Raw genomic sequence first — 23240 nt, forward strand, 5'->3', positions numbered from 1 at the left:
TGAAAATGATCAATACACATTCTATAAATGTATGATAATCTAAAAGAAGAAAAATACAATTTCAAAAATTCACTGCCTATAAACCTCAACATTTATAGTCTTAAATAACTTTTTGAGCAATCACGATCATATTTCTACCAGGAAGAAAAGCTCATATGTATTCTGTGCTCAATGTACAAGCTGGCTCTAAATCCTATCACAAACCTTCTCTGCACATTGCCTATATCAAAGAGGGGCATACAGCATAGAAAACTAAGACCATCAAATGTTTCATATTTGAAGATGTAACTTATAAAAATAATATTTACTAGGTCATCAACATATTGAAAAACAAAAGCTAAAAGAAAAGTTCTGGTTTCCAAGGAAAGACCAAGTGTAACTAAATACATCCATATTTTCAACCCTAGGAAAAATACCAGGTTCCCCAAATAACACAGTAAATAGAATATTAGCTTCTTGAATTCTTTATAAAGGTAGTTATTAGACAGGATTCTTAATGACCAAATGAATAAATAGGCAGTCACTTTCTCAAAACATGATATAAGGATTGTTCATTTTACCTATCTTTTAAAGTATGTAAGGCTTACATTTTAAACTTAGGATTTCCAGTTCTCTTTCTACCTGTTTTGTTTAGGTGTAACGGAAATTAATGATGTATTTTTTTTTAATTTAAAACTCAGTGGATCATAGAGCACTCTACTGAGGTTTTATTGAAGGTTTCTGTCTGTCTCCCAATTCTATCAACTTGGGACCTGAGAACCTTCACTGAAAATATATTTGACTATCATCTTTAGAGGATACTGTTACTTGGTATGTAAATAAAACACTATGGAGATTATGCCACAATGTTGGCTATTCAAAGAGGACTATAGTAGATCTTGCAACCGCACTGTCCATATGTTACTACCATGTCTCCACTGGATGAAAACTATGGGATTTGGATAGGATTAATCACATCCTTAGTTTTAAATACGAGATAGGTTTTGAGCCAGCCTTAGGTATTGTTTAACCTATATTGCTAGAGTGATATGCTCAAGAAAAATATGATCTGAGAAATTCAATAAGAAAAAAATCAGATCTTTGGTTTACTATCTGTGTAATATATAGTCTCTGTATCTGTCTGGAAAAGAAACCGAGAGAAAGACATGCTGAAAGTTCAACATTCTTAGCCATCAGGAAAATGCAAAACAAAACAGCTTTGAGATACCTTCTTACTCATGTCAGAATGGCTAAAATCAAAAACACCAATGGCAGTTTATGCTGGAGAGGATGTAGAGGAAGGGGTACACAGCTCCACTGATGGTGGGAGTAAAAATTTTTACAGCCACTTTGGAAATCAATATGGCAAACCTCAGGAAAATGGGAATCAATATACCACAACATCCCAGCAATTCCACTCTTAGGCATATACCCAAAAGAAGCAGAATCTACACTTGAGATTTATACTTACCAAAAACTTTTCAAATGGATATATTTTAAAATAATGAATGTTCCATGAATAAAAAACAACTTTGAACTTCTAAAGTCATAAAATCTCAATTAAAATGTTTGAAATCAATTTCATATAACTATCTTGAAGACAGGTTTGTTAAATGTGACATAAATTAAGACTCACATATTAGATGTTTTCAAAATAATTTGTTTTTTGTTTTTGTTTTTTTGTTTTTCGAGATAGGGTTTCTCTGTGTAGCTTTTGGAGCCTATCCTGGAACTTGCTCTGGAGACCAGGCTGGCCTCGAACTCACAGAGATCCACATGCCTCTGCCTCCCAAGTGCTGGGATTAAAGGCGTGCGCCACCAACACCTGGCCAAAATAATTTGTAATATGGTTTCAGTTAATTTTTTACCCATTTAATGTATTCTATAGCTTTCAACCTAATATCCTTTAAAGACCTACTTTTAGTCATTAGTTTGCTGATTTTTTTCAGCCAACACAAACTCTATGAAGTAGGCAACAGGACTATTAGATGCTTTCCGTTTTCTATTTTTATTACTTGGCCTGGAATAATAATCTTTGTCGTAGACAGCACTTCTTCCCATAATGAGTTGCTTCATCACAGTTGCCCAACTCATGGGGCTAAGTGATCACATACTGGAACCTCCCAAACTATTAATGAGCTCAAAGCCTTTTCTCTTTATATGCTGATCCATGGTATTTGTTATAGTAATAGAAGTTGACTAAGACACTACTATTATTTAAAAAGCTCTCATAGAAAATCATATTTTATATATAGTTCTTAGTACTTCTGTGATAATGTCATTTGTAAATATATTAATGTACCTAATAATGCTATTGGAGTACATATACCATGAACATTTGTCTTAAAAGTATGTTAATTTTACAATAATATGAAATATAGTTATGAGGTCTAACTAGAAACTAATCTAGAGCCTCTAAGTTATGTAAGCTTTAAGATAATCAAGCAGATAGAGAGACAGCTTAGCGGTTAAGAACACTGGCTACTCTTCCAGAAAATCTAGGTTCAATTCTCAGTATGCATATAGCAGTTCACAACTGTTTTTAACTTGAATTCCAGGGGATCTGAAACACTCCTATAGACACACATGCAAGCAAAACAACATTACACATAAAATAATGAATAAATCATTAAAATTGTAAAAACATTATCTTTTAAAAATAATAATGCAATAATCTCATTAGTAAATTTGAAAATACTATAATAGCACCAGCAAAATTCCGCCAGTTAAAAATTCAAATACTGGAAAGCCAAAACAACCCTGTACGATAAAAGAACTTTCAGGGGCATCATCATCCCTGACTTCCAGCTCTATTATAGAGCTATAGTCATGAAAACACATTGGTACTATAACAAAAAATAGACAGCTAGACCAACAGAATCAGATTGAAAATCCTGATAATAACCCACATGCCTATGGACACCTGCTTTTTGACAAGAAGCTAAAGACATACAATGGAATAAAGAAAGCATCTTCAACAAATGTTGCTGCAATAACTGGATGCTGGCATGTAGAAGATTCCAGATAGATCCATGTCTATCATGATGCACAGATATTAATACCAAATGGATGAAAGACCTCAACATACATCCAGCCACACTGAACTTCTTAGAAGAGACAGTAGGAAGTACCCTTGGATGAATTGGTACAGGAGATAGCTTCCTGAACACAACACCTGAAGCACAGACACTGAGTACAACAACTAATAAATGAGACCTCCTGAAACTGAGAAACTTCCATAAATCAAAGGACACAAACAACAAGACACAATGGCAGCCCACAGAATGGGAAAAGATATTCACCAACCCTATATATGACAGAGTGCTGATATCCAAAATTTAAAAAGAAATCAAGAAGCTCGTTTCCAAAACACCAAATAATCACATTCAAAATTGTGGTACAGCAATAAACAGAGAATTCTCAATAGAGGAATCTAAAATGGCTGAAAGACACTTTAGAAAGTATTCAACATCCTTAGTCTTCAGGGAAATGAAAATCAAAACAACTCTGAGATACCATCTTACTCCAGTTAGCATAGCTAAAATAAAAAACACCAATGATAACTTATGCTGGAGAGGATGTGGAGAAATGGAAACACTCCTCCACTGCTGGTGGGAGTGCAAACTTTTACAGCCACTTTGGACATCAGTATGGGGATTCCTCAGGAAAATGGGAGTCAGTCTACCACAAAATGCACCAATTCCACTCTTAGGCATATACCCAAAAGAAGCATATTCATGGAAAAAGGACATCTGTTCACCTATGTTCATTGCAGCATTATCTGTAATAGGCAGAACCTGGAAGCAACCTAGATGCCCCTCAACTGAAGTATGGATACAGAAAATGTGTTACATTTACACAATTTCTACTTTGTAGAAAAAATATAAAGGGATCTTGCAATTCACAGGCAAAATGATGGAACTAGAAGAAACCATTCTGAGTGAGGTAACCCAGTCACAAAAAGACAAACATGGTATGCTCTCAAACTTGTATGGATTTTACACATAGAGAAAAGGATTACCAGACTACAATCCACACCACCAGAGAATCTAGGCAACAAGGAGGACTCTAAAATAGATATACATGGTTCCCCAGAGAAGGGGAAGTGAACAAGATCTCCTAAGCAAATTTGGAGCATGGGCAAGGGGAAAGGGATATAGGAGAATGAGAAGGGGAGAAGAGCAGGGGTGAGGAGGACATAAAAGAGCAGGAAGGTTGTCCAGGGAGAAGAATGGAGGAGAGAAAAATGAGAGATACCATCAGAAAAGTAGCCAATATAGGTATAAAGAGAAATCAGGCACTAGGGAAATGCCCAGAGATCTACAAGGATAACACCAACTAACCATCTAAGCAACAGTGGAGAGGCTACCTTAAATGCCCTCCCCTGATAATGAGATTGATGACTGACCTATATTTCATCCTAGAGCCTTCATCCAGCAGCTAATGGAAGTAGAAGCAGATATGCACAACTAAACAGTGAACTGAACTGGAATCCAGTTGCAGAGAAAGAGGAGAGAAGAGCAAAGGGGTCAAAACCAGGCTAGTGAAAACCACAGAAACAGCTGACCTCAACAAAGGGGAGCTCTTGGCCCCCAGACTGATCACTGGGAAACAAGCATGGAACTGATCCAGACCCCATGAATGTGGGGGTCAGTTAGGAGGCCTCAGAAATCTATGGGGCCTCTTGTAGTATATCAGCACTTATCCCTAGTGTAGGAATGGACATTGGGAACCCATTTCACATAGACGTATACTTCCTCAGCCTAGACACATGGGGGAGGGTCTAGGCCTTATCCCAAGGGATATGACAGACTCTGAAGACCCCCCCCCCATGGAAGGCCTCACTTTCCCTGGGGAGCAGAAATGGCATAGATGTTTGTTAGTGGAGGGCAGAGGAATAGTGGGGGGAAGAGGGAATGGTGTTTGACATGTTTTGAATTTAAATTTAAAAATGGAGAAAAATGTCAAATACTCTTTTAAAACTAATGAATGCTAGTAACTTGCAAGAAAAACTCATTTACATACAATTGCTACTAATATTTTCTTTATAAAAATAAAATATGTTCTATATGCAGTGAAAAATAATATCTACTATACTTACGAAGGTCGTATTTATTCATCTCAGCTGAGTTAATTTTTATAATGATGTTATGAGGAAAAAACTTTATTTAAGGTTATTGAAATGTCTAAAATAAAAATCATGGAATCAAAAAGTGTGGAGTTGTGATTTCCTGTGCAGGAAGAAGGAAGGAATAAAGAAATATTACTTAATGGATATAAAATCTGAATCATTGAAGCAGAATAAATTCCTTATTGATAGGTTATTTATCTAATAATTTTATATGATGCAACTAAGTTAAATGTTCTTACAAATAAAAGAATTGTGACACAGTTTAGACAAACTTTGTCACTATTACAAAGCTATATACTTGTAACAAGCATTTTTAAACAAAATGTCAACTAAAATGGTCTCAGAATCTTAGAAATATGAGAAACTATGGGACATAAATTATTACTTGTTTGGTTGTATTTTGGTTTCATTGAGAAGATATCTATCAATTAACAGTTGATGTTTAATCAGCTGCCCTCTCACTTCATACAGCTGAAATGTCCTTAGCACACACACATGCATGTACATGCACTAAAATAACTAGTCCTTTTCATGTCTGCTATTTACTAAATGTGCAACTTAAGATATTATTGAATGCTTACCTTTTAAAGCCCATCCTCACCATTACCAAACTTGGTTTGGACTTTTGTTTCAAAAACTATAATCAATAAATTAAATCATTTCTAAAATTGTACTATCTCTGACAAATTTATTTAATTAAAAATGTGATAAATCTCAAATTGTGATAAACCTCAAAGATACTGGAAAGAATTGTGACAATTTAAAAATATTAATTCTATAACTCTATAATACACTGACAGTTTATTCTACATTTTAGTGTGTGTATGTGGTGTGTATGTGAATACCTGTATATTTTCATAAATGCTTATGTCCATGCATGCATGAGGTTGTCTGTGTTCAATGTTATTTATCTTCCTCTAGTGCTTTCTACCTCAGTTTTGAGACAATGTCTCTCACTGAGTGTGTGGCACACCAATGTGGCTATACTGCTTGACAGGGAGATCCAACAATCTTATATCTCTGTATGCCCAATGCAAAGTATATGAGTGTCAATCAGCCCTTGCGCACAAGACTCATTTTGAACTGAGCTATCTCTCTAGTTGTCAATATCTTAATATAAGTAAGATAGTATTTAGTTCAATGTATTTCTAAAGTTGCACATTGCCATTCAAGGTGAGCAGGTAAGTTTGCTCTGTGTTCAATGATTAATTATCTTTTGGGTTACAACCACTCATTATCTTTGGTTTTATTTGTACTTCTTTTAATACAGGATCCACTATTTTTTTTCCTAAACTCTTTATTGAACTTGAATGTGCTTCTTTATAAAACACAATATCAAAGTATTATGTTAATATATATCCATGAGTTTTGGAAAGTAAATTTCTTGGGACAGATGACACTTAATAAATACTATGTGACTATTAACATATCCCCATACTAGCACTTAATCTGCAGAGTTTAATACATTGGGAATTACTCAAATGAGAACTGAGTTACCTTAACTACTTCTTAGATTGTTGTAACTACTCAATAATTGGTAACTAAAAGCAGAAATGCATGTACATATATATTTAATAGGAAGCAATTAAGACTTACTGCCTCAATATTTCAAGGACTATTGAGTAATAATGTCTTGTTTCCTTAAAAATTACAAACATAAAATATCTAGTTAGTAAGCTGTTAACTTTTCAATGAAAACTATTACAACATAAATGACAAAAGTAAAATATTATTGCACACATTCGTGGAAAAAAAGAAATTTCAACTTACTTATCTCATGGAATTGTAAATTAATTGAGTGATGTATCTAGTAAATATATACAAAAATATTAACCTGTATTTGGGTACATAATAAATTTTTAGCCAACTTAAAATGGATGGACTAAGGAAGTCATCTCCAAGGGAAAAATTCTTTCAATAGTGATTCTTACATATCATTTAGAAAAGAATACAAATCCTATATTGGTATTTTATATTATTAATAGACTTATGTTATAATATACATATATAAATCTAATACATAATTACATCTGATATTTTAGGAATCCACTTTTAACTTAACCATTTTTCTAAGATAACTTAACAGCACAAATAAAAACATTTATCAATTCAGGGATTTTACAGGTTTTCATTACAGTAACCCCAACCTTTTCAAAGTTTGTGAAGTTGAATATTTAATACTAACTAAAATTTCACTCATTTAAAATATGTCAACTATTTCTAGTATTGTTTTGCTCAGCAGATTATTGTTAGGTAACTAATATAACTTTCTAGAGGTATTTATATATAAAATTTTAAATATCTTATTGTAATCTATTGAAAAATATGTAACATAGTATCAGGATGAGCTTATTTGGTAACAAATATTATAGCTCTTAGTGTTACCTATGTATTGCGTTGGTAAATATTACTTCCTTACTTTACTCGTGAGCTAATTGGGAGCATGAGGGTAGAGGAGAGGGAGCTGCCAGAATGAGAGCAGGAGAAGAGGAGGGGAGAGGAGGAAATGGAGGAGCAGTTGAGTTGGGGGAAGAATAGAGGAGAGCAGGATGAGAGATACCATATCAGAGGGAGCCACTATAGGTTCCAGAAGAGATCTGGAACCAGGGAGATCTCCAGAGACCTACAAGGATAACACGATCTGACAATCCAGGCAATGGTGGAGAGGATAACCTAAAAGCCCTTCCCCTAAAATGAGATTGATGACTTCTCTTTATGCCATCCTAGAGCCCTCATCCAGTGGCTGATGGAAGCAGAGACAGACATCCACAGATATACACTGAGCTGAAATTGGGAATTTAGTTGAAGAGAGGGAGGAATGAAGAGCAAAGGGGTCTGTACCAGGTTGGAGAAAAAACAACAGAAACCCTTGGCCTGAACAAGGGAGAGCACATCGACCCCAGATGCTGTCGGGGAGGCCAGTACAAGACTGATCCAGACCCCTGAACATGGATGTCAATAAGGAGGCCTCTCCTCTGGTGGTGGATTAGTATTTTTCCCTGGTGCAAGAAGGGACTTTGAGAGCCCATCCCACGTGAATGGTTACACTCTGGCCCTGGACACATGGGGAAGGGCCCAGGACCAGCACAGGAAGATTTGGTGGACGTTGCAGAGCCCTACCCTGCCTGGGGAGTGGTGGGTGGATGGGGTGGGGGGTAGGCTGCGGGTGCGGGAGGAGGGATGGGGGGAAGGGAGGGAGAGGGAGGAAGGACTTACATGTGAAACAAGATGGTTCCCTAACTAGAACTAATAAATAAAAAAAAAACAAAGAAAATAAGGAAGGATAAAATTATTTCCTTACTTTATAGTGTAGATCTTTTATTACTATTTAGATATAATGTCTTTTTATATACTTGCTGGCTAGTTTTAATGCCAATTTGACAAAAGCTAGAGTCATCAGACATGGGGGAACCTCAATTGAGAAAATGCCTCCATAAGATCCAGTTGTAAGGCCTTGTCTTATTGGTGATCAATTTGGGCGTGCCCAGCCCATTGAGTGTGGTACCATCCCAGGGATGGTGATGCTGGGTTCTATGAGAAATCGGGCTGAACAAGCCATGGGGAGGAAGCCAATAAGCAACACCCCACCATGGCCTCTGCATCATCTGCTGCCTAAAGGATCCTGCCCTGCTGGAGTTGCTGCCATGACTTCCTTCACTGATAGTCTGTAATGTGGAAATGTAGGCTAAATAAACCCTTCCTTGTATTTTGTCTGTGATCCTAGGCTTTAATTAGTCAGCTATCTTGGCTGACATAACTGGATGCTGGCATGTAGAAGACTGTGGATACATACATACTTATCACCATGCACAAAACTTAATTCCAAATGGATCAAAGACCTCAACATAACTCCAGCCAAGCTGACCCTCTTAGAAGAGAAAGTGGGATGTACCCTTGAATGAATTGGCACAGGAGACCACTTCCTGAACACAACACCAGTAGCATAGACAATGAGATTGACAATTAATAAATGGGACATCCTGAAAATAAAAAGCTTTTGTAAGGTAAATGACCCAGTCTACAAGACAAAATGTCAGCCGACAGAATGGGAAATTATGTTCACAAACTCCACATCTGACAGTGGGCTGATTTCCAATATATACAAAGAACTCAAGAAACTAGTTACCAAAACACCAAATAATCCATTTAAAAAGCAGGGTACAGAACCAAATATAGAAGTCTCACTAAAGGAATCTAAAATGGATGAAAAAAGACACTTCAGAAATTGATCAACATCCTTAACCGTCAGGAAAATGCAAATCAAGACAACTCTGAGATACCATCTTGCTCCTATAAAATTGGCTAAAATCAAAAATATCAATGACAGTTTATGCTGGAGAGGATGTGGAGAAAACTCCTCCATTGCTGGTGGTGGGAGTGCAAACTTGCACAGCCACTTTTGAAATCCATTTGGCTGTTCCTCAGGAAAATGGTAGTCAGTCTTCCTCAGGATCCAGCAATTCTACTCTTAGGCATATACCCAAAGGATGAACATTCATACAACAAGGACATATGTTCAACTATGCCCATAGCATTATTTGTAATAGCCAGAACCTGGAAGTAACTTTGATGTCCCCCAACTGAAAATGGATAGAGAAAATGTGGTACATTTATACAATGGTGTACTACTACTCAGCAGAGAAAACACTGGAATCTTTAAATTTGCAGGCAAATGGACAGAACTAAAGGAAACCATCCTGAGTGAGGTAACCAATTCACAAAAAGACAAACATGGTATGTACTCACTCATATATGGATATTAGACATAGAACAAAGCATTACCAGGTACAACCCACACCTCCAAACAAGCTAGGAAACAAGGAGGACCCTAAGAGAGACATACATGGTCCCCCAAAGAAGGGGAAAGGGCCAAGAACTCCTGAGAAAATTGGGAGTATGGGGGAGGCTAGAGGGAGTTAGGAGAAAGAGAATGGGAGAAGAGGAGGAGGAGGAAGTCATTAGGGAGCAGGAAGACTGTGTCTGGGGAAGACTAGAGGAGAGCAGGGAAAGAGATATCCTAATAGGTTTAAAGATAAATCTGGCACTAGGAAGATTTCCAGAGCTCTACAAGGATGATCCTTTCTAAGATTCTAAGCAATAGTGAAGAGGCTATCCTATATGCCCTTAACCTATAATGAGATATTTCATCCTAGAGCCTTTATCAATTAGCTGATGCATGCAGAAGCAGAGAACCACAGCTAAGCACTGAGCTGAATTCCTTGAATCCAGTTGTAGAGATGGAGGAGTGATGAGGAAAGTGTTCAAGAACAGGCTGGGGAAACCCTCAGAAACATCTGACCTGAACAAGAGGATGTTCATAGACCCCAGACTGACAGCTCATAAACCAGCATAGAACAGAACCAGGCCCCCTGAACCTGGGTGTCAGTTAGGAGACCTAGGCTGTCTATGGGGACTCTGGTAGTGGAGCAGCATTCATCCATAGTGTAGGAATGGACATTGGAAGCCCATTCCAAATAGAGGGATACTCTTAGCCAAGATACATGGGAAGGGCCTAGGCCCTGCCCCAAATGATGTGACAGACTTTGATGATTCCCCCATGGAAGGCCTTAGCCTTTCTATGAAACAATAGGATTGGATGGGGTTAAGTGGGGAGGGGGGCATGGGAGGATGGGAGGGAGAGGGAACTGGGATTGATAAATAAAATAAGATTCTTTCTAATTCAAATAAAAATATAAAAAATAAATCCTTTTCTCCCCAACTTATTTTTGCCATGCTGTTACATCACAGCAATAGTAACCGTAACTAAGACTTATTCACTCACTTCTTTTTTATTTCTGCCCTTTCTAAATAATGTTCTTTGATTTTCTATTGAGATATTTTCACTTTATATGTTGATTTTTATTTGAAGAATTTCATTTGCACCTTGTAAACACCTCTTGTAATTTTTCTAATTGATTCTTTAACTTTTCACTTCCATTAAATATTCTAGCCAATACATGATACAGTAAGTATTATCTTAATGAATACCTTCTCTCCCTCAATAGATAATTATTGTAATCATAGACTATAATGATATAGAAATGAAAAGACTTCTGAGAATGTAATTCACTATTTTACATGCATTCTTGGACCCTACAATAAAGTGGGGAATGATCATTTCGAAAAATAGAGATAATATTATAGTGCTCCAGGCATATTATTCCTGCACTATGTGAAGTACCAAATAGTTAATATGAATTTAATCACCAGGGTCTTGTGAGATATACAGGATGAAATAGCCTTATGAGAATCTCTGGGTACATCTTAATTATAATTTCATTAATTGTTCAAATTTCCTCATGAAATAGGTTTTGTGGTATTATAAAGTAAATTTTAATGTTTCAGAAAGAGAACCCCATACTTAAGAAGCTGATAATTCTCAGTGGATTTAGTAATCTGATTCATAGTATAGAAATTTCTAACCAAAATACTCCTTTTATAATGCTAATATTTCAGACAAACTTTCCTAGAAAAAAACATATGATAAAGATAACATGTATTAAGACATTAAGTAAAACAAAGTCCCAGAGAAACTGAATTAACATTTTCATAAATGTTCACAATAAGTAATTTGGGGGAATCACGTTGTTCTATATCTATATATCTCTGGTCACTTGCATCATTGTAATATAAAATAATTGAAGTCACAGAAACATCTCTGTAAATATTCATATTTAAATCTAGAATGGATATAGAAAATGGAGTGGTATGGATTTCAGTATTTGAATTAGCAGACAGATGAAGTGGAAATTAGGCATCACTTAACAATTGCATATATATATATATATATATATATATATATATATATATCCAGTCTGGATATTTAAAAGATACTTTATGGCCCTGAAAGTACATTTTATAACTTTTATAGCTCAAAAGTTAATGGCTGCATTCTACATATTTATACCAATATTTATCTTGTACAAAATAAGTTTCAATTTTTCTACTTATATATGAATTCCATAGAAATTCTAAATTACTCTTAAATAAAATGTCACTTTCAAATTAACAGTCAAAGAGGATAAAATTTTAAAGATAATAGAAATGTGTCAAAATATTTGAGGCCTACCTACATTAATGTTCTACATGTATAAGAGGGTTTTATGAAAAACACATAATTATTCCATGTTTTCCCTGACAATATTTGTAGACAAAAGTCACAGTTTCTAAGGATATGATAGAATCCCATAGCAAGAGTTGTAATTATATATGCTAATTATGCATTTTAGAAAAAAGACAATATAAAATTTGAATCGAGAAATACATATCAATTTCAATGTTTAAAATTTTTGAGTAGGGTTTCATAAAGAAAAGTTTGTTTTACTTAAGGAGTTATCAAACATTTTGAAACAATTTCTCTTTTTTTGGTTTTGTGAGACAGGGTTTCTTTGTGTATCTGTGGAGCCTATCCTAGCACTCGCTCTGGAGATCAGGCTGGCCTGGAACTCACAGAGACCCGCCTGCCTCTGCCTCACAAGTGGGATTAAAGGTGTGCCACCAACACCTGGCATTTGAAACAATTTTTAAAGACAAAATACACTATAGTAAACAAATCAAAACAATGAAATTTGCTTAATGGCTGTAACATTTAAAGCTTATTTTAAAAAATGGGCCATGTAGAAAAGTTGATTCATTATAGTCCTAGAGATTATTCTACCAGTATAATTGTTAAGTGGATATAGTATGAAAATTATACAAATCTTTAATAAAGCAAGGCTATTCTATCCACTTAATCAACATGGCTTAATTTTAACAAAATGACTAATGATTTATTGCTGTAACCCACAGTTCAATTCATATTTTGCCTTCAACAGAGTAGCTTGTTTTTTGCAGTAGATGGAAACAGACTGACATCTGATTAATATGCAGAAAATAATAGAGTGTTCAGCGCTAATTGTGACATCTATGTACCACCCTTCCTCTCATGTTTCCGGGATCATCACAGAAAATAGGAAGGAAAGAGCCAAAGATTGTGAATGATTTCAAATATATGTCGATTACAATACACAATAGGGTAATTGTACATATGAACTCACAATGATTTTGACAGCATGAATAAACAAGATCTGTGTAACTGAAGCCAGAAAAAAAAACAGCATGAAGGCCTGGTGGGGTATAAGATATCAAGTCCCACTTCCAGCTAAGGAGTTGTGGGCTGGAAAAGCAGATGGGAAAGGGACAAACAGTTTTCTTTAACAGTGTGATACCTTTTACATCAATCAAACTTCAAGGTAGGCCCCATAAAAAACAAACTGTTCTCCATGAATTTGAAGGGGGAAGGGAGAGAGTGGTAAGTGGGTAATGTTGAGTTAGTTGGGTACAGCAGGTGGCTTTGGTAGGAGTAGAGAGAAGGAGAGGAAATACGATCAGAATACATTGTATGGAAGCCTCAAAGACATAACAAATTGTTAATTTAGCCCTATAACTGGCTATTCACCATGAAGTGATCAGCTCCATCATGATGTTCATACAAGTAATATTATATAGACTAAGCATGTATGTATGTATTTAGGGGCATATATTAGGTATATATGTTTTATATGACTATAATTAAAAAAATACCATAAATTTGAGAGAAAACAAGAATGGACAGAGTAGGGATTGAAATGAGGAATGTTAATAGGGAAACTATTGCAATTATATTGTAATCTCAAAACTAAAAATAAAGTATCAATAATATAAAAAATTATTTAAAAATATGTCTCCATTATGACCATGGCACATAAAGATGGAGTCATACTCTGCCTGGAGTTTCACATCCAGTGTATATTTGTTCATACCACAGGTGGTAATAAATTGTACACTATTACCTAAGTACATCCAATAAGTTTCAGTAGTCTTTTCTCAGTAATCATACTTCAGTCTAATTTCAAAGGCTTTTAAGCTTTTATCACTGGAAGATGGCTCAGACAATAAAAGTACTTGCTGGGCAAGTATGAGGGCCTGAGTTTAGTTCCACCAAATAGACACAAAATGAACCTCAATAATGAGCAGCTGTACATGGAGACAGGAGAATACTCAGAGCTCTTGGGTCAGCTAGCATGGTGTTTGCAGATGAAAAACAAGATAGAAAGTGATGACTGATACCCCAAGTAGTTCTCTGACTTTAACCCAGATGCCATGTTATATATGGGACCCCATTCACATACACAAATGCATTCACATTGCATATATACACAAAAAAGCTTGTGTTTGCTTGTATATGTGGTTTTTCTCAGTGTTTCCCTGTGTGTGCATATGTTGCACTGTGTATTTTGTAAGTTTGTGTATTATAAAGCTAATTTAGAAAGTATGTCCAAAGATCTACAAGGATGATACCAACTATCAATCTAAGCAACAGTCGAGAAGCTACCTTAAATGCCCTTCTCCGATAATGAGATTGATGACTACCTATTATGACATCTGAGAGCTTTCATCAGGTGGCTGATGGAAGCAAAGGCAGACCCCCACAGGTAAACACTGAGTAAACTCTGGAATTAAGTTGCAGAGAAGGAGGAGTGATGAGCAAAGGGGCCTAGACCAGGCTGGTGAAACCCACAGAAACAGCTGACCTGAACAAGGGGTTGCTCATGGACCCCAGAATGATAACTGGGAAATCAGCATAGGATTGATCCAGACTCCATGAATGTGGGTGTCAGTGAGGAGTCCTCAGAAATCTATGGGCCCTCTGGTAGTAGATCAGTACTTATTCCTAGCATAGGAAAGGAATTTGGGAGCCCATTCTTCATAGAGGAATACTCTCTCAGCCTAGACACATGGGGGTGGGCCTAGGTCCTATCCCAAAGGACATGACAGACTCTGAACATCCCTCATTCAAGGATTCACCTACCCTGGGGAGCAGAAAGGGTATGGGATAGGGTGTTAGGGAGGGGTCAGTGGAAGAGATGAGGGAGAGAGAACTGGGACTGACATGTAAAATGATCTGGATTCTAATTTAAATAAAAATGGAAAAAAAGAAGTAGCAAAGTACTATCTATTGTTTGTTGTCCAGGAATTGGATTAGTATATGTATATCCTAGTAGAAAGCCTGTGATATTATGTGCATACTTGTTGTTTCAGACATTCAGTAAAATTTTTATTGGAAATGCATTATATCTTAAATGTATTACTTAACATTATATAAATTACCTCCATCTATTTTCTAAAAATTTCTTTCCCACCTTACTATAGGAAGGATATTTTAGTCATATAATCTCAGAGTTCCAGTATTTATCTGATAAAATATGCAATAAAAACATTTGACTGATAGAAAAAAAGAGGCTGTCTGCTTGTCTTAAAATATAATAACACAATAATATGGCATTTTATAGATTTTTAAAAATTCAAAGACAGTTTAACATTTTTGATACATCTGTTTGGTAATTAGTAGTCAATAAATCCTTTTAAATAAATTAACAGTTCTATTTAAAACTATCACATAACTCAATGTCTCTCTGCAGCAATACATCATGATGTACAATTCAATATAATGCTCTTTTGAATCAGACCAATGATTATTATAATGGAAGGAATGCTCTCCATTAATGGCTATGTACTCCCTGTTCATCATTTTATTCAGTCTTCACTTAATTTGAGGTGCAAGTTGAGTTGACAGGAACCAATGATAAAATCTGTGAAATATCTTCTCTTCCCTTCATATAATATACCCACACATAGGATTCTAAGGCAAAGAAACATAAGAGTTTTGTTAAATAAGGAAGCTTCACTATATTCTGCTTTGTGTGGCGCTAAAACTGCTCCTCAACAACTTCAGAACTAAAAAGAGTGCCCATTACATTAGAATCCTTCACATGACAGCATAGAACTGCCCACCTCCATACAGGTCAAGATTAAAAAAGTTACAAGTTTTAAAACAAGTAGTTATCAGATCAGAAACACTTGCTAACCTCTGATTTTTGAAACAGTAATGATATGGTTGCCATTTTGAGAAGCTACAATGTTTTTACATCCTAGAATTTTCTTCATATAGTTCACCTCATGAAATCTGCTTAATCCATGAATTATATAGAAGTCAATAACAAACATGAGAAAAAATGAGGCCAGGGACATACTGGAAACTGTCACAAGGCTACATGGCTAGAAAGTGATGAGGTTTGGATATGGACCTTTTTCACTCTAATGCCATTATTTGTTCCCCATTGCTCAGCTAATATACTTCCTCTTCAAGAACAGATGCTCCTCTAAGCAAATATGAATTTAATGTAGGTTTTCAGAAATTCATGACTCCCTGCTTCTTCTGGAGCATCAAATGCATGCCTCTGCAAACTCAGATGCATCCAGAATAAGAATGAAATTCTCTCCTAGAGCACAACGAATTCCATAAATTCCTAGGGAAGTTTAGCATAAACTACTAGCGGCTGATATATTTTTTTCATCTTTCCTATCTCACTTTTTCCTAATATAATACTGTGTGAGTTAGAAAATACCTTGTCCAGATGACTATAATATTGCCAACATTTTGAAGTCAACTATGTTTTCCCCCTTTTTAAGGTAAGTATATATTACATAGATTTCCAGGAAGATATGTGGAAAAATATTCTGAGAGTAACTTCAGATGTATTTTCTTCTATTCAGTTCGATTATTTCAGTACAACTTAATCAACATGTGGTATTCACATGAGTATAGCTTCTCAGAATAAATAATAAAATCATTCTTAATGTGGTAACTTAGACAAGATACAGTAGGACTAAAGTTATTTTAATTAACTTAAGGAAACTATGGGGTTACTTTAAGAGCCTTCGCATGAGTGTTTGTTTTAAGTATTATATAAAATATGTGATAACAACAAAAGACACGATAAAAATGAAAACCAAAGAATTCACAACTATATCAAAATCATCTCATCTCCAATGAAGCTAAACAGCACACTAAATTCAGAAGACAATAAACATATGGTAAAAATTATGTGTCCACCATATCACACAAAGGCTAAATCATTTAATAGAAAAATAATTATTCAAACTTAACCAGAAAAATGATAAAACTAGGGAAACAAAAATTTCCCAAAGGGAAAATTTTACTTCTTATTTTTGAGTATAACTATGTTCAGTTTCTTTCTTTTTTTAAAATTAGAAACAAGCTTCTTTTATATGTCAGTCCCAGTTCCCTCTCCCTCCCCTCCTCCCCTTCCTCACCTTCCCCCTAATCCATTCCCTTTCTGCTCCCCAGGGAGGGTGATGCCTTCCATGGGGGATGTCTAAAGTCTGTCATCATTTGGAGCAGGGCCTAGACACTACCCTTTGTGTCTAGGCTTAGAGAATATCCCTCTATGTGACGAGGACTCCCAAAGTCCATTCGTATACTAGGAATAAATATGGATCCACTGCCAGAGACCCCATAGATTGCGCAGACCTCCAAAGTGACACCGGCACTCAGGAAGTCTTGGTTAGTCCTATGCTGATTTCCCAGCTATCAGTCTGGGGTTTATGAGCATGCCCTTGTTCAGGTCAACTGTTTCTGTGTGTTTCTCCAGCCTAGTCTTGACACCTTACTAATCACCCTTCCCTCTCTGCAACTGGATTACAGAGTTCAGCTCAGTGTTTAGCTGTGGGTGTCTGCCTCTGCTTCCATCAGCTACTGGATGAAGGCTCTAGGATGGCATGAAAGGTAGTCATCAATCTCATTATCATAGAAGTACATTTAAGGTAGCCTCTCCACCACTTCTTAGATTGTTAGTTGGGGTCAAACTCATAGATATCTGGACAATTCCCTAGTGCTAAAATTCTCTTTAAACCTATAATGCCCCCCTCTCTTATGGTATCTCTTTTATTGCTCTCCTCAATTCTTCTCCTGACTAAATCTCCAGACTCTCACATGTCCTCCTCTCTCTTCCTCTTCTCACCATCTCTTTCTTCTAGCTCCCTCTCCCCTCCCCCATGATCCCAATTTGCTCAGGAGGTCTTGTCCCTTTCCCCTTCTCCAGGGGACCATGAATGTGCACCATCCCCGACTTCAAGTTCTATTATAGAGCTATAGTCCTGAAAACAGCTTGGTATTGGCACAAAAATAGACAAGTAGTTCAGTTTCTTTCAAAGGAAAAGAAAATACAAGTGCTTGCCAGTATATATTTACACTGATAAGCACACTTATCAAAACATACATTCAATATATCCATATCTTTCAATGGCAAATATGAATGAAATAGAATTGATATATACAAATTCTGATGAAACTACTTCCTCCAATGTTACATTCAAATCCTAAAACTTGCCATTTAGTGTAAGATGAATCATAATCACAGAGAGAATCTAGTGCAGCTGTAGATAACATGTGAAGTATACAAAGAATAAGAGACAAGGAGAAGGGGAAAGGAAGTAAAAATTTTTGAATAGCATAAATTAAATAGCTACAGTTATCCCTTAGTGCCTACAAAGTTTGATTCCATTATGTTCTTCAGAAACAAAATCATATAAGCTCAAATCCCTTATTTAAAATGGCATTGTATTCACATATAACATGTACATACCTTCTAATAGGTTCAAATAATATTTATATTTATCAATGCTCACTGTTGTGAATGTTTTATATTAATAGTCGTTATTATCTGGGTAATGAGATTACCCAGTCTTTTCAGATACATTTGACCAGTCAGAACAGATAAATATTTTACCAGGTGTTTCTGATTCAAAATTGACTGAATCCTTTCATGAGAACCTGTATACAGGGAGAGGTGAGTGTCAACATAGAATCCAGGTTTAATAAAGAACCTTTTTATAGAAAAGGAATGACATATTGCTGAGGTGTGGTAGAAAGATCATAAGAAGTATTAAAATAGGAGCTGAGAGACAGCAAAGGAAATATGGCAGAAATGATGGAAAGGAGCAACAAGAGTTGAAAGAGGAGGCTTATGAGAAAGAATAAGTTCCATATTAATTTGTTGGACATGAGAGTGTGTGTTTGGGGGGGTGTGCTCCTACTTAGTGAGAAGATGAAAACTTAGAGCTGGACAAGCCCTGAAGTACAGATGAAGACCTGAGGAAAAAGAACTGTATTTAAGGAGACCAATAATGAGAACATGCACATCAGTTTATGATTGGTGCTTGCATTGTAGTTTTTTTTGCTTTTGAATACATAACTGTTATTGTAACTGACTAGTAAATGTATCTAAGGCCAATCCAGTGCATTATGAATATCTGCCATGAATAAACCTTTAGAGAAAGTTGTTATGCTTACCTTCTAGCTTAACTCTTTTGAAGAGATCAGTAACTACAGTTTTGTTATTCTCCTAATGGTTCCAATTATTAGTTTTACAATAAAGATCTTGTCTATGGAAATGTTTATCTACAATATTTCTATGTACTTTATGCCTAGTATCCCTACTTGAAATGCTCAATTGTTTCTTAGATTACACATGGATAAATATTCTATTAGTAATAGGTATAATTTCTAAGGTTGACAGCAACTATTCAACAAAGATGAGAAGCAAAGATGAAGATTTCATTCTAAATACTTTTCAGCATCAACTTATGTTAAAAGACTAAAGCACAGGTGCAATGGTGATAAGAAATAATAAACCATTTTGTTGTCAATTTCAGGAACTTGTGGTTATGGAACATGACAGCAGATATAGAAGTCATGACATTGAGCTTGAATCTCACCTCTGTATATTACTAGCTGATTCAACAAATAATCCATCCTATTTAAATTTCCTTTAACTTGTGATTCTGATAAAAATTGACTCTGACAAAATCAATTCATACATATATTGTATTAGTTAGAGGAGCTATCTCTTTGAAAGTCTTTGGAAAACTGTGAATGTGAATTAAATCAGATAAATGCTTCCTTTGTTGTTGTAAGTCCATTTTCAGAATACATAATTGTGAGAATTCAAACAAAGTATAAATATCTTTTCAAAGCCTGATTCCTAGGCTTTGTGAGGTATAGAAGAGTAAGTACAATAGTTTGGGATTGATGGATTTATTAATTGAACATACTTTCAGCTGTATATAATATACAAACATAAACAAAGATCTTTGTAGCCCTCCAATATAGGGGCATATTTGAGTTTTCCCACAATATTCCCACATAAAAGTACCCTCATACTCCCTATGGAATGCCTATGGTCATGTGCCTTAGAGGAAGCAGAAAATGACATGATAGAGAAATCAAAATAAAACTTTGCCCAAAGAGGCAGAAAGAATGATGAATTGTCAAAATTCAGTGTAGAAATGAGGTAAAGAAAGAATTGACTAGATTTGTCTCATTATTGACTACAGGATCAATATAGGAAAGAAAGGGTATGTCTCATAAACCCATAATAACTGATGAGTCATATCCTCATTACAATAACAAGAAGGACAAAGAAAAGACTATGAGCAATGGAACAAAGTTTACTTGAGGACATATCAAGATAAATAAGCACATACAAAATTGTTGAAAATGATCTAGAAATGTGTCTGTAACTAGAGACTGAGACTAGTAAAGACATAGATACAGTGATCATTTACATTTAGATCGAAGATGTGATTAAATCACATTAATAAAATAATGGATAGGCAGATTAAAAATAGGAGACCTTTGTATAGATTTTTATGCTAATGGTGTGGGAAGAGAAAGAGACAGGTGTTGAAAAAGAATACAGAACAGAGACATGAATTTTCTGAGTGTAAAACTTCTGTTCCAGACACAAGTGGGTAGGCCTTGGCCTTATCCCAAAGGATACAACAGACTCTGAAGACCCCCCTATGGAAGGCCTCACCCTCCCTAGGGAGCAGAAAGGGTAAGGAATAGGTAGGGTATTACTTGGGGGGGGCAGGGGAGGAGGATCCAGAGAGGGACCTGGCATTGACATGTAAAATAATCTTTCTAATTAAAATTTAAAAAATTAAAAAAGAACTTCTGTTCCAGTCACTAGGAATATTTCTTTAATGTGTAAGTAAAGGAAAGTCCACAGGAGGGAGTTTGTAAAAGAACATCCATTAACAAGAAAAGCATTGTTAGGCTACGAGGGAGTGATGATATTTATGGTTTCTGCATGGGAAAGTCACCTGCTCAGAACTCTCTTATAAATAAAAAGAAAATTGGTGTTTCCCCACATATATCCAAATATATGCATAAAACCTGGTGTGATTTAATCCAACTGACTTTGAGTTCACTGTAAGTATGAAAGCTACCACCTGTAGGGAAGAGTGTAGGCTCAGTCCTCCAAAGATGTCAGTGAACATTTTGGTAGTGTGAAAACGTAAAATTCTCAAAGCTAACTGTGGGAAACCATCTCCTGATGTGCTTCCTTTAGCAACTGTAACAATACAACATTGCTGGTCTCTTCCAGCTTTTCTTTTTTGCAAGAAAAAAACATTAGGTTTATTTTAGCAGGCTGCATTACACAAAACAAATGCACTGAATATTTTGTGTCATAATACATATTTAGTGATACTTAGACAAAGGCAAAGTGAACAAAATGAACCTGCCAATTGTTAAGATCACTTGCAATTATTTCATTAAGGAATCATATATGAGCAAGGCCTTAATGAAGTGATAATGAGGTAAAGACATGTTGCCAGAAAAGGCATTAGAGAAAAACCCAGAAAATGTAGCTCAGCAAAGTGATAATGAGGGAGAAAATTCTTCTATCTTTGTCTTGGCTTATGTTCTTTTGTTTCCAAATGTAGGATATATCCCTTAAATCTTGGTGGTTTCCATGGGAGAGAGTTAAAGCAGTGTTAAGGGTATGGATGTGTGAGAGAAGGGAGGATAAATTTAAACTTAAAATGGTAATAAAAATAGCATTTCTCATGCCAAAGACACTGACATAAGCCCTAAGTAACAGGTGGATAGAATTATTATTTACTGATAAGGAAGAAACTGTTGAAAACTCTTGTTTAAAATTAGTCTTTGTAAAACCTGGGAAGAAAACCAAGTTAAAAACGAATCTGAAACACACTTCCTTATTTAGTCAACTTTCCTCTGCATTGCAAGAAACTAGCCTAGAACAGAGGGTGTATCTCTGCACTCAAACAGATGTTTCCTTTGAGGGGAATCTTTCAGGGTATAGAATATTTAGCCTCATCCATCAATTAGCTGAGACATAGATCGATGTGTAAATGCAGATCACTATCTTGAAAAAAGTCATTTAGTCTCCTAAAATGAGTGCTTTTAAATATACCAATAGGTTCATAATGCTAATCTACCCTTCAGTGGAGGTTTGACAAAAGTCACTTCCTTAAGAACTTTTCAAACTGTTCCTCTGAGTGAAATAAAGATTTCTTCTCAAAGGTAATCCTGGAAAATTTAATATTTCATTTTCATACTCTTACATATAATACAGGTCCAATTTTCTCATATTTCCAGCTTTCCTATAATATTGAAAAGTTAGAAAGTTACACTAAATCTGAATTGTTTGCATGACACTTTTTCTTATACCTACTACAAAATTTGTTTTACAATCACATAAGATTATTTCAAGTAGCTTGGGGGTTATATTTTTCTTAAGTAGAACATATATTGTATGGAATACATATATAATGAAAATACCTGCTTGGGGGAAATTTTGTTTTCACATAAGACATCTAGGCATTTTAAAAAAACTCCCCCAAGCAATAAAATTAACTCAGTTAGCCCTTTTTATTTATATGTCCAGAGTTTCAGGTGTATCCATAGTTTTAGATGATATTTAAATTCTTTACAAACACTGACAGATTGTGTAAAAGAAACCCTTGTGAGTACAATTATATCATGAATATACAGTTACAATCCTGAGATCTGCCTCTTAGTGAAGTATCAGTATATGTCAAACTAGGTAGATCTCAGTGTAGGAGTATTATGTGAGAGAATCTAATAATAACGTGGAAACCAGAACATATCTGAGGAAGGAAAAAATGCACTGAGGACTTCACACAGCAAAGGAAAGGTTAGATCCCCTTGGAAAAATTTCCCTGGTTTGTAAAAGAGAGAATAAATGTTGACAGACCTGTGAAGGAAAGGGGCTCCGTGTGGAGTCCGATGTTGCAACATAAGCAGCCTGTGTGTAGGCATAGCTCTTGAATCGAGGCTTAGGAGATGAAGAAGTTTGCTCATAGCCCTGTGCTAGACTGACTGTGATCTGTAAAGAGATTGGGGAAGAGAAGGAGCAAGAAGAGGGAAAAGGTGTTAAGTAATTGGAAAGGACTGCTTTCCAAGCTTCTAGAAAAC

At 35.6% G+C, this 23240-nt stretch overlaps 1 protein-coding gene across 1 annotated transcript in view; it reads right to left on the reverse strand.

Annotated features, from left to right (window-relative positions):
* Dmd (dystrophin) overlaps positions 1-23240 on the reverse strand; it is a 1637847-nt gene that overhangs the window by 1471804 nt on the left and 142803 nt on the right. Inside the window, exon 4 of the mRNA XM_035449892.1 lies at positions 23020-23151. Within this exon, the coding sequence (XP_035305783.1) occupies positions 23020-23151 (132 nt within the window). The remainder of the gene's footprint in view (positions 1-23019; positions 23152-23240) is intronic.

This window comes from Cricetulus griseus, chromosome X, assembly GCF_003668045.3.
Source record: "Cricetulus griseus strain 17A/GY chromosome X, alternate assembly CriGri-PICRH-1.0, whole genome shotgun sequence".
Classification (NCBI taxonomy): Eukaryota; Metazoa; Chordata; class Mammalia; order Rodentia; family Cricetidae; genus Cricetulus; species Cricetulus griseus.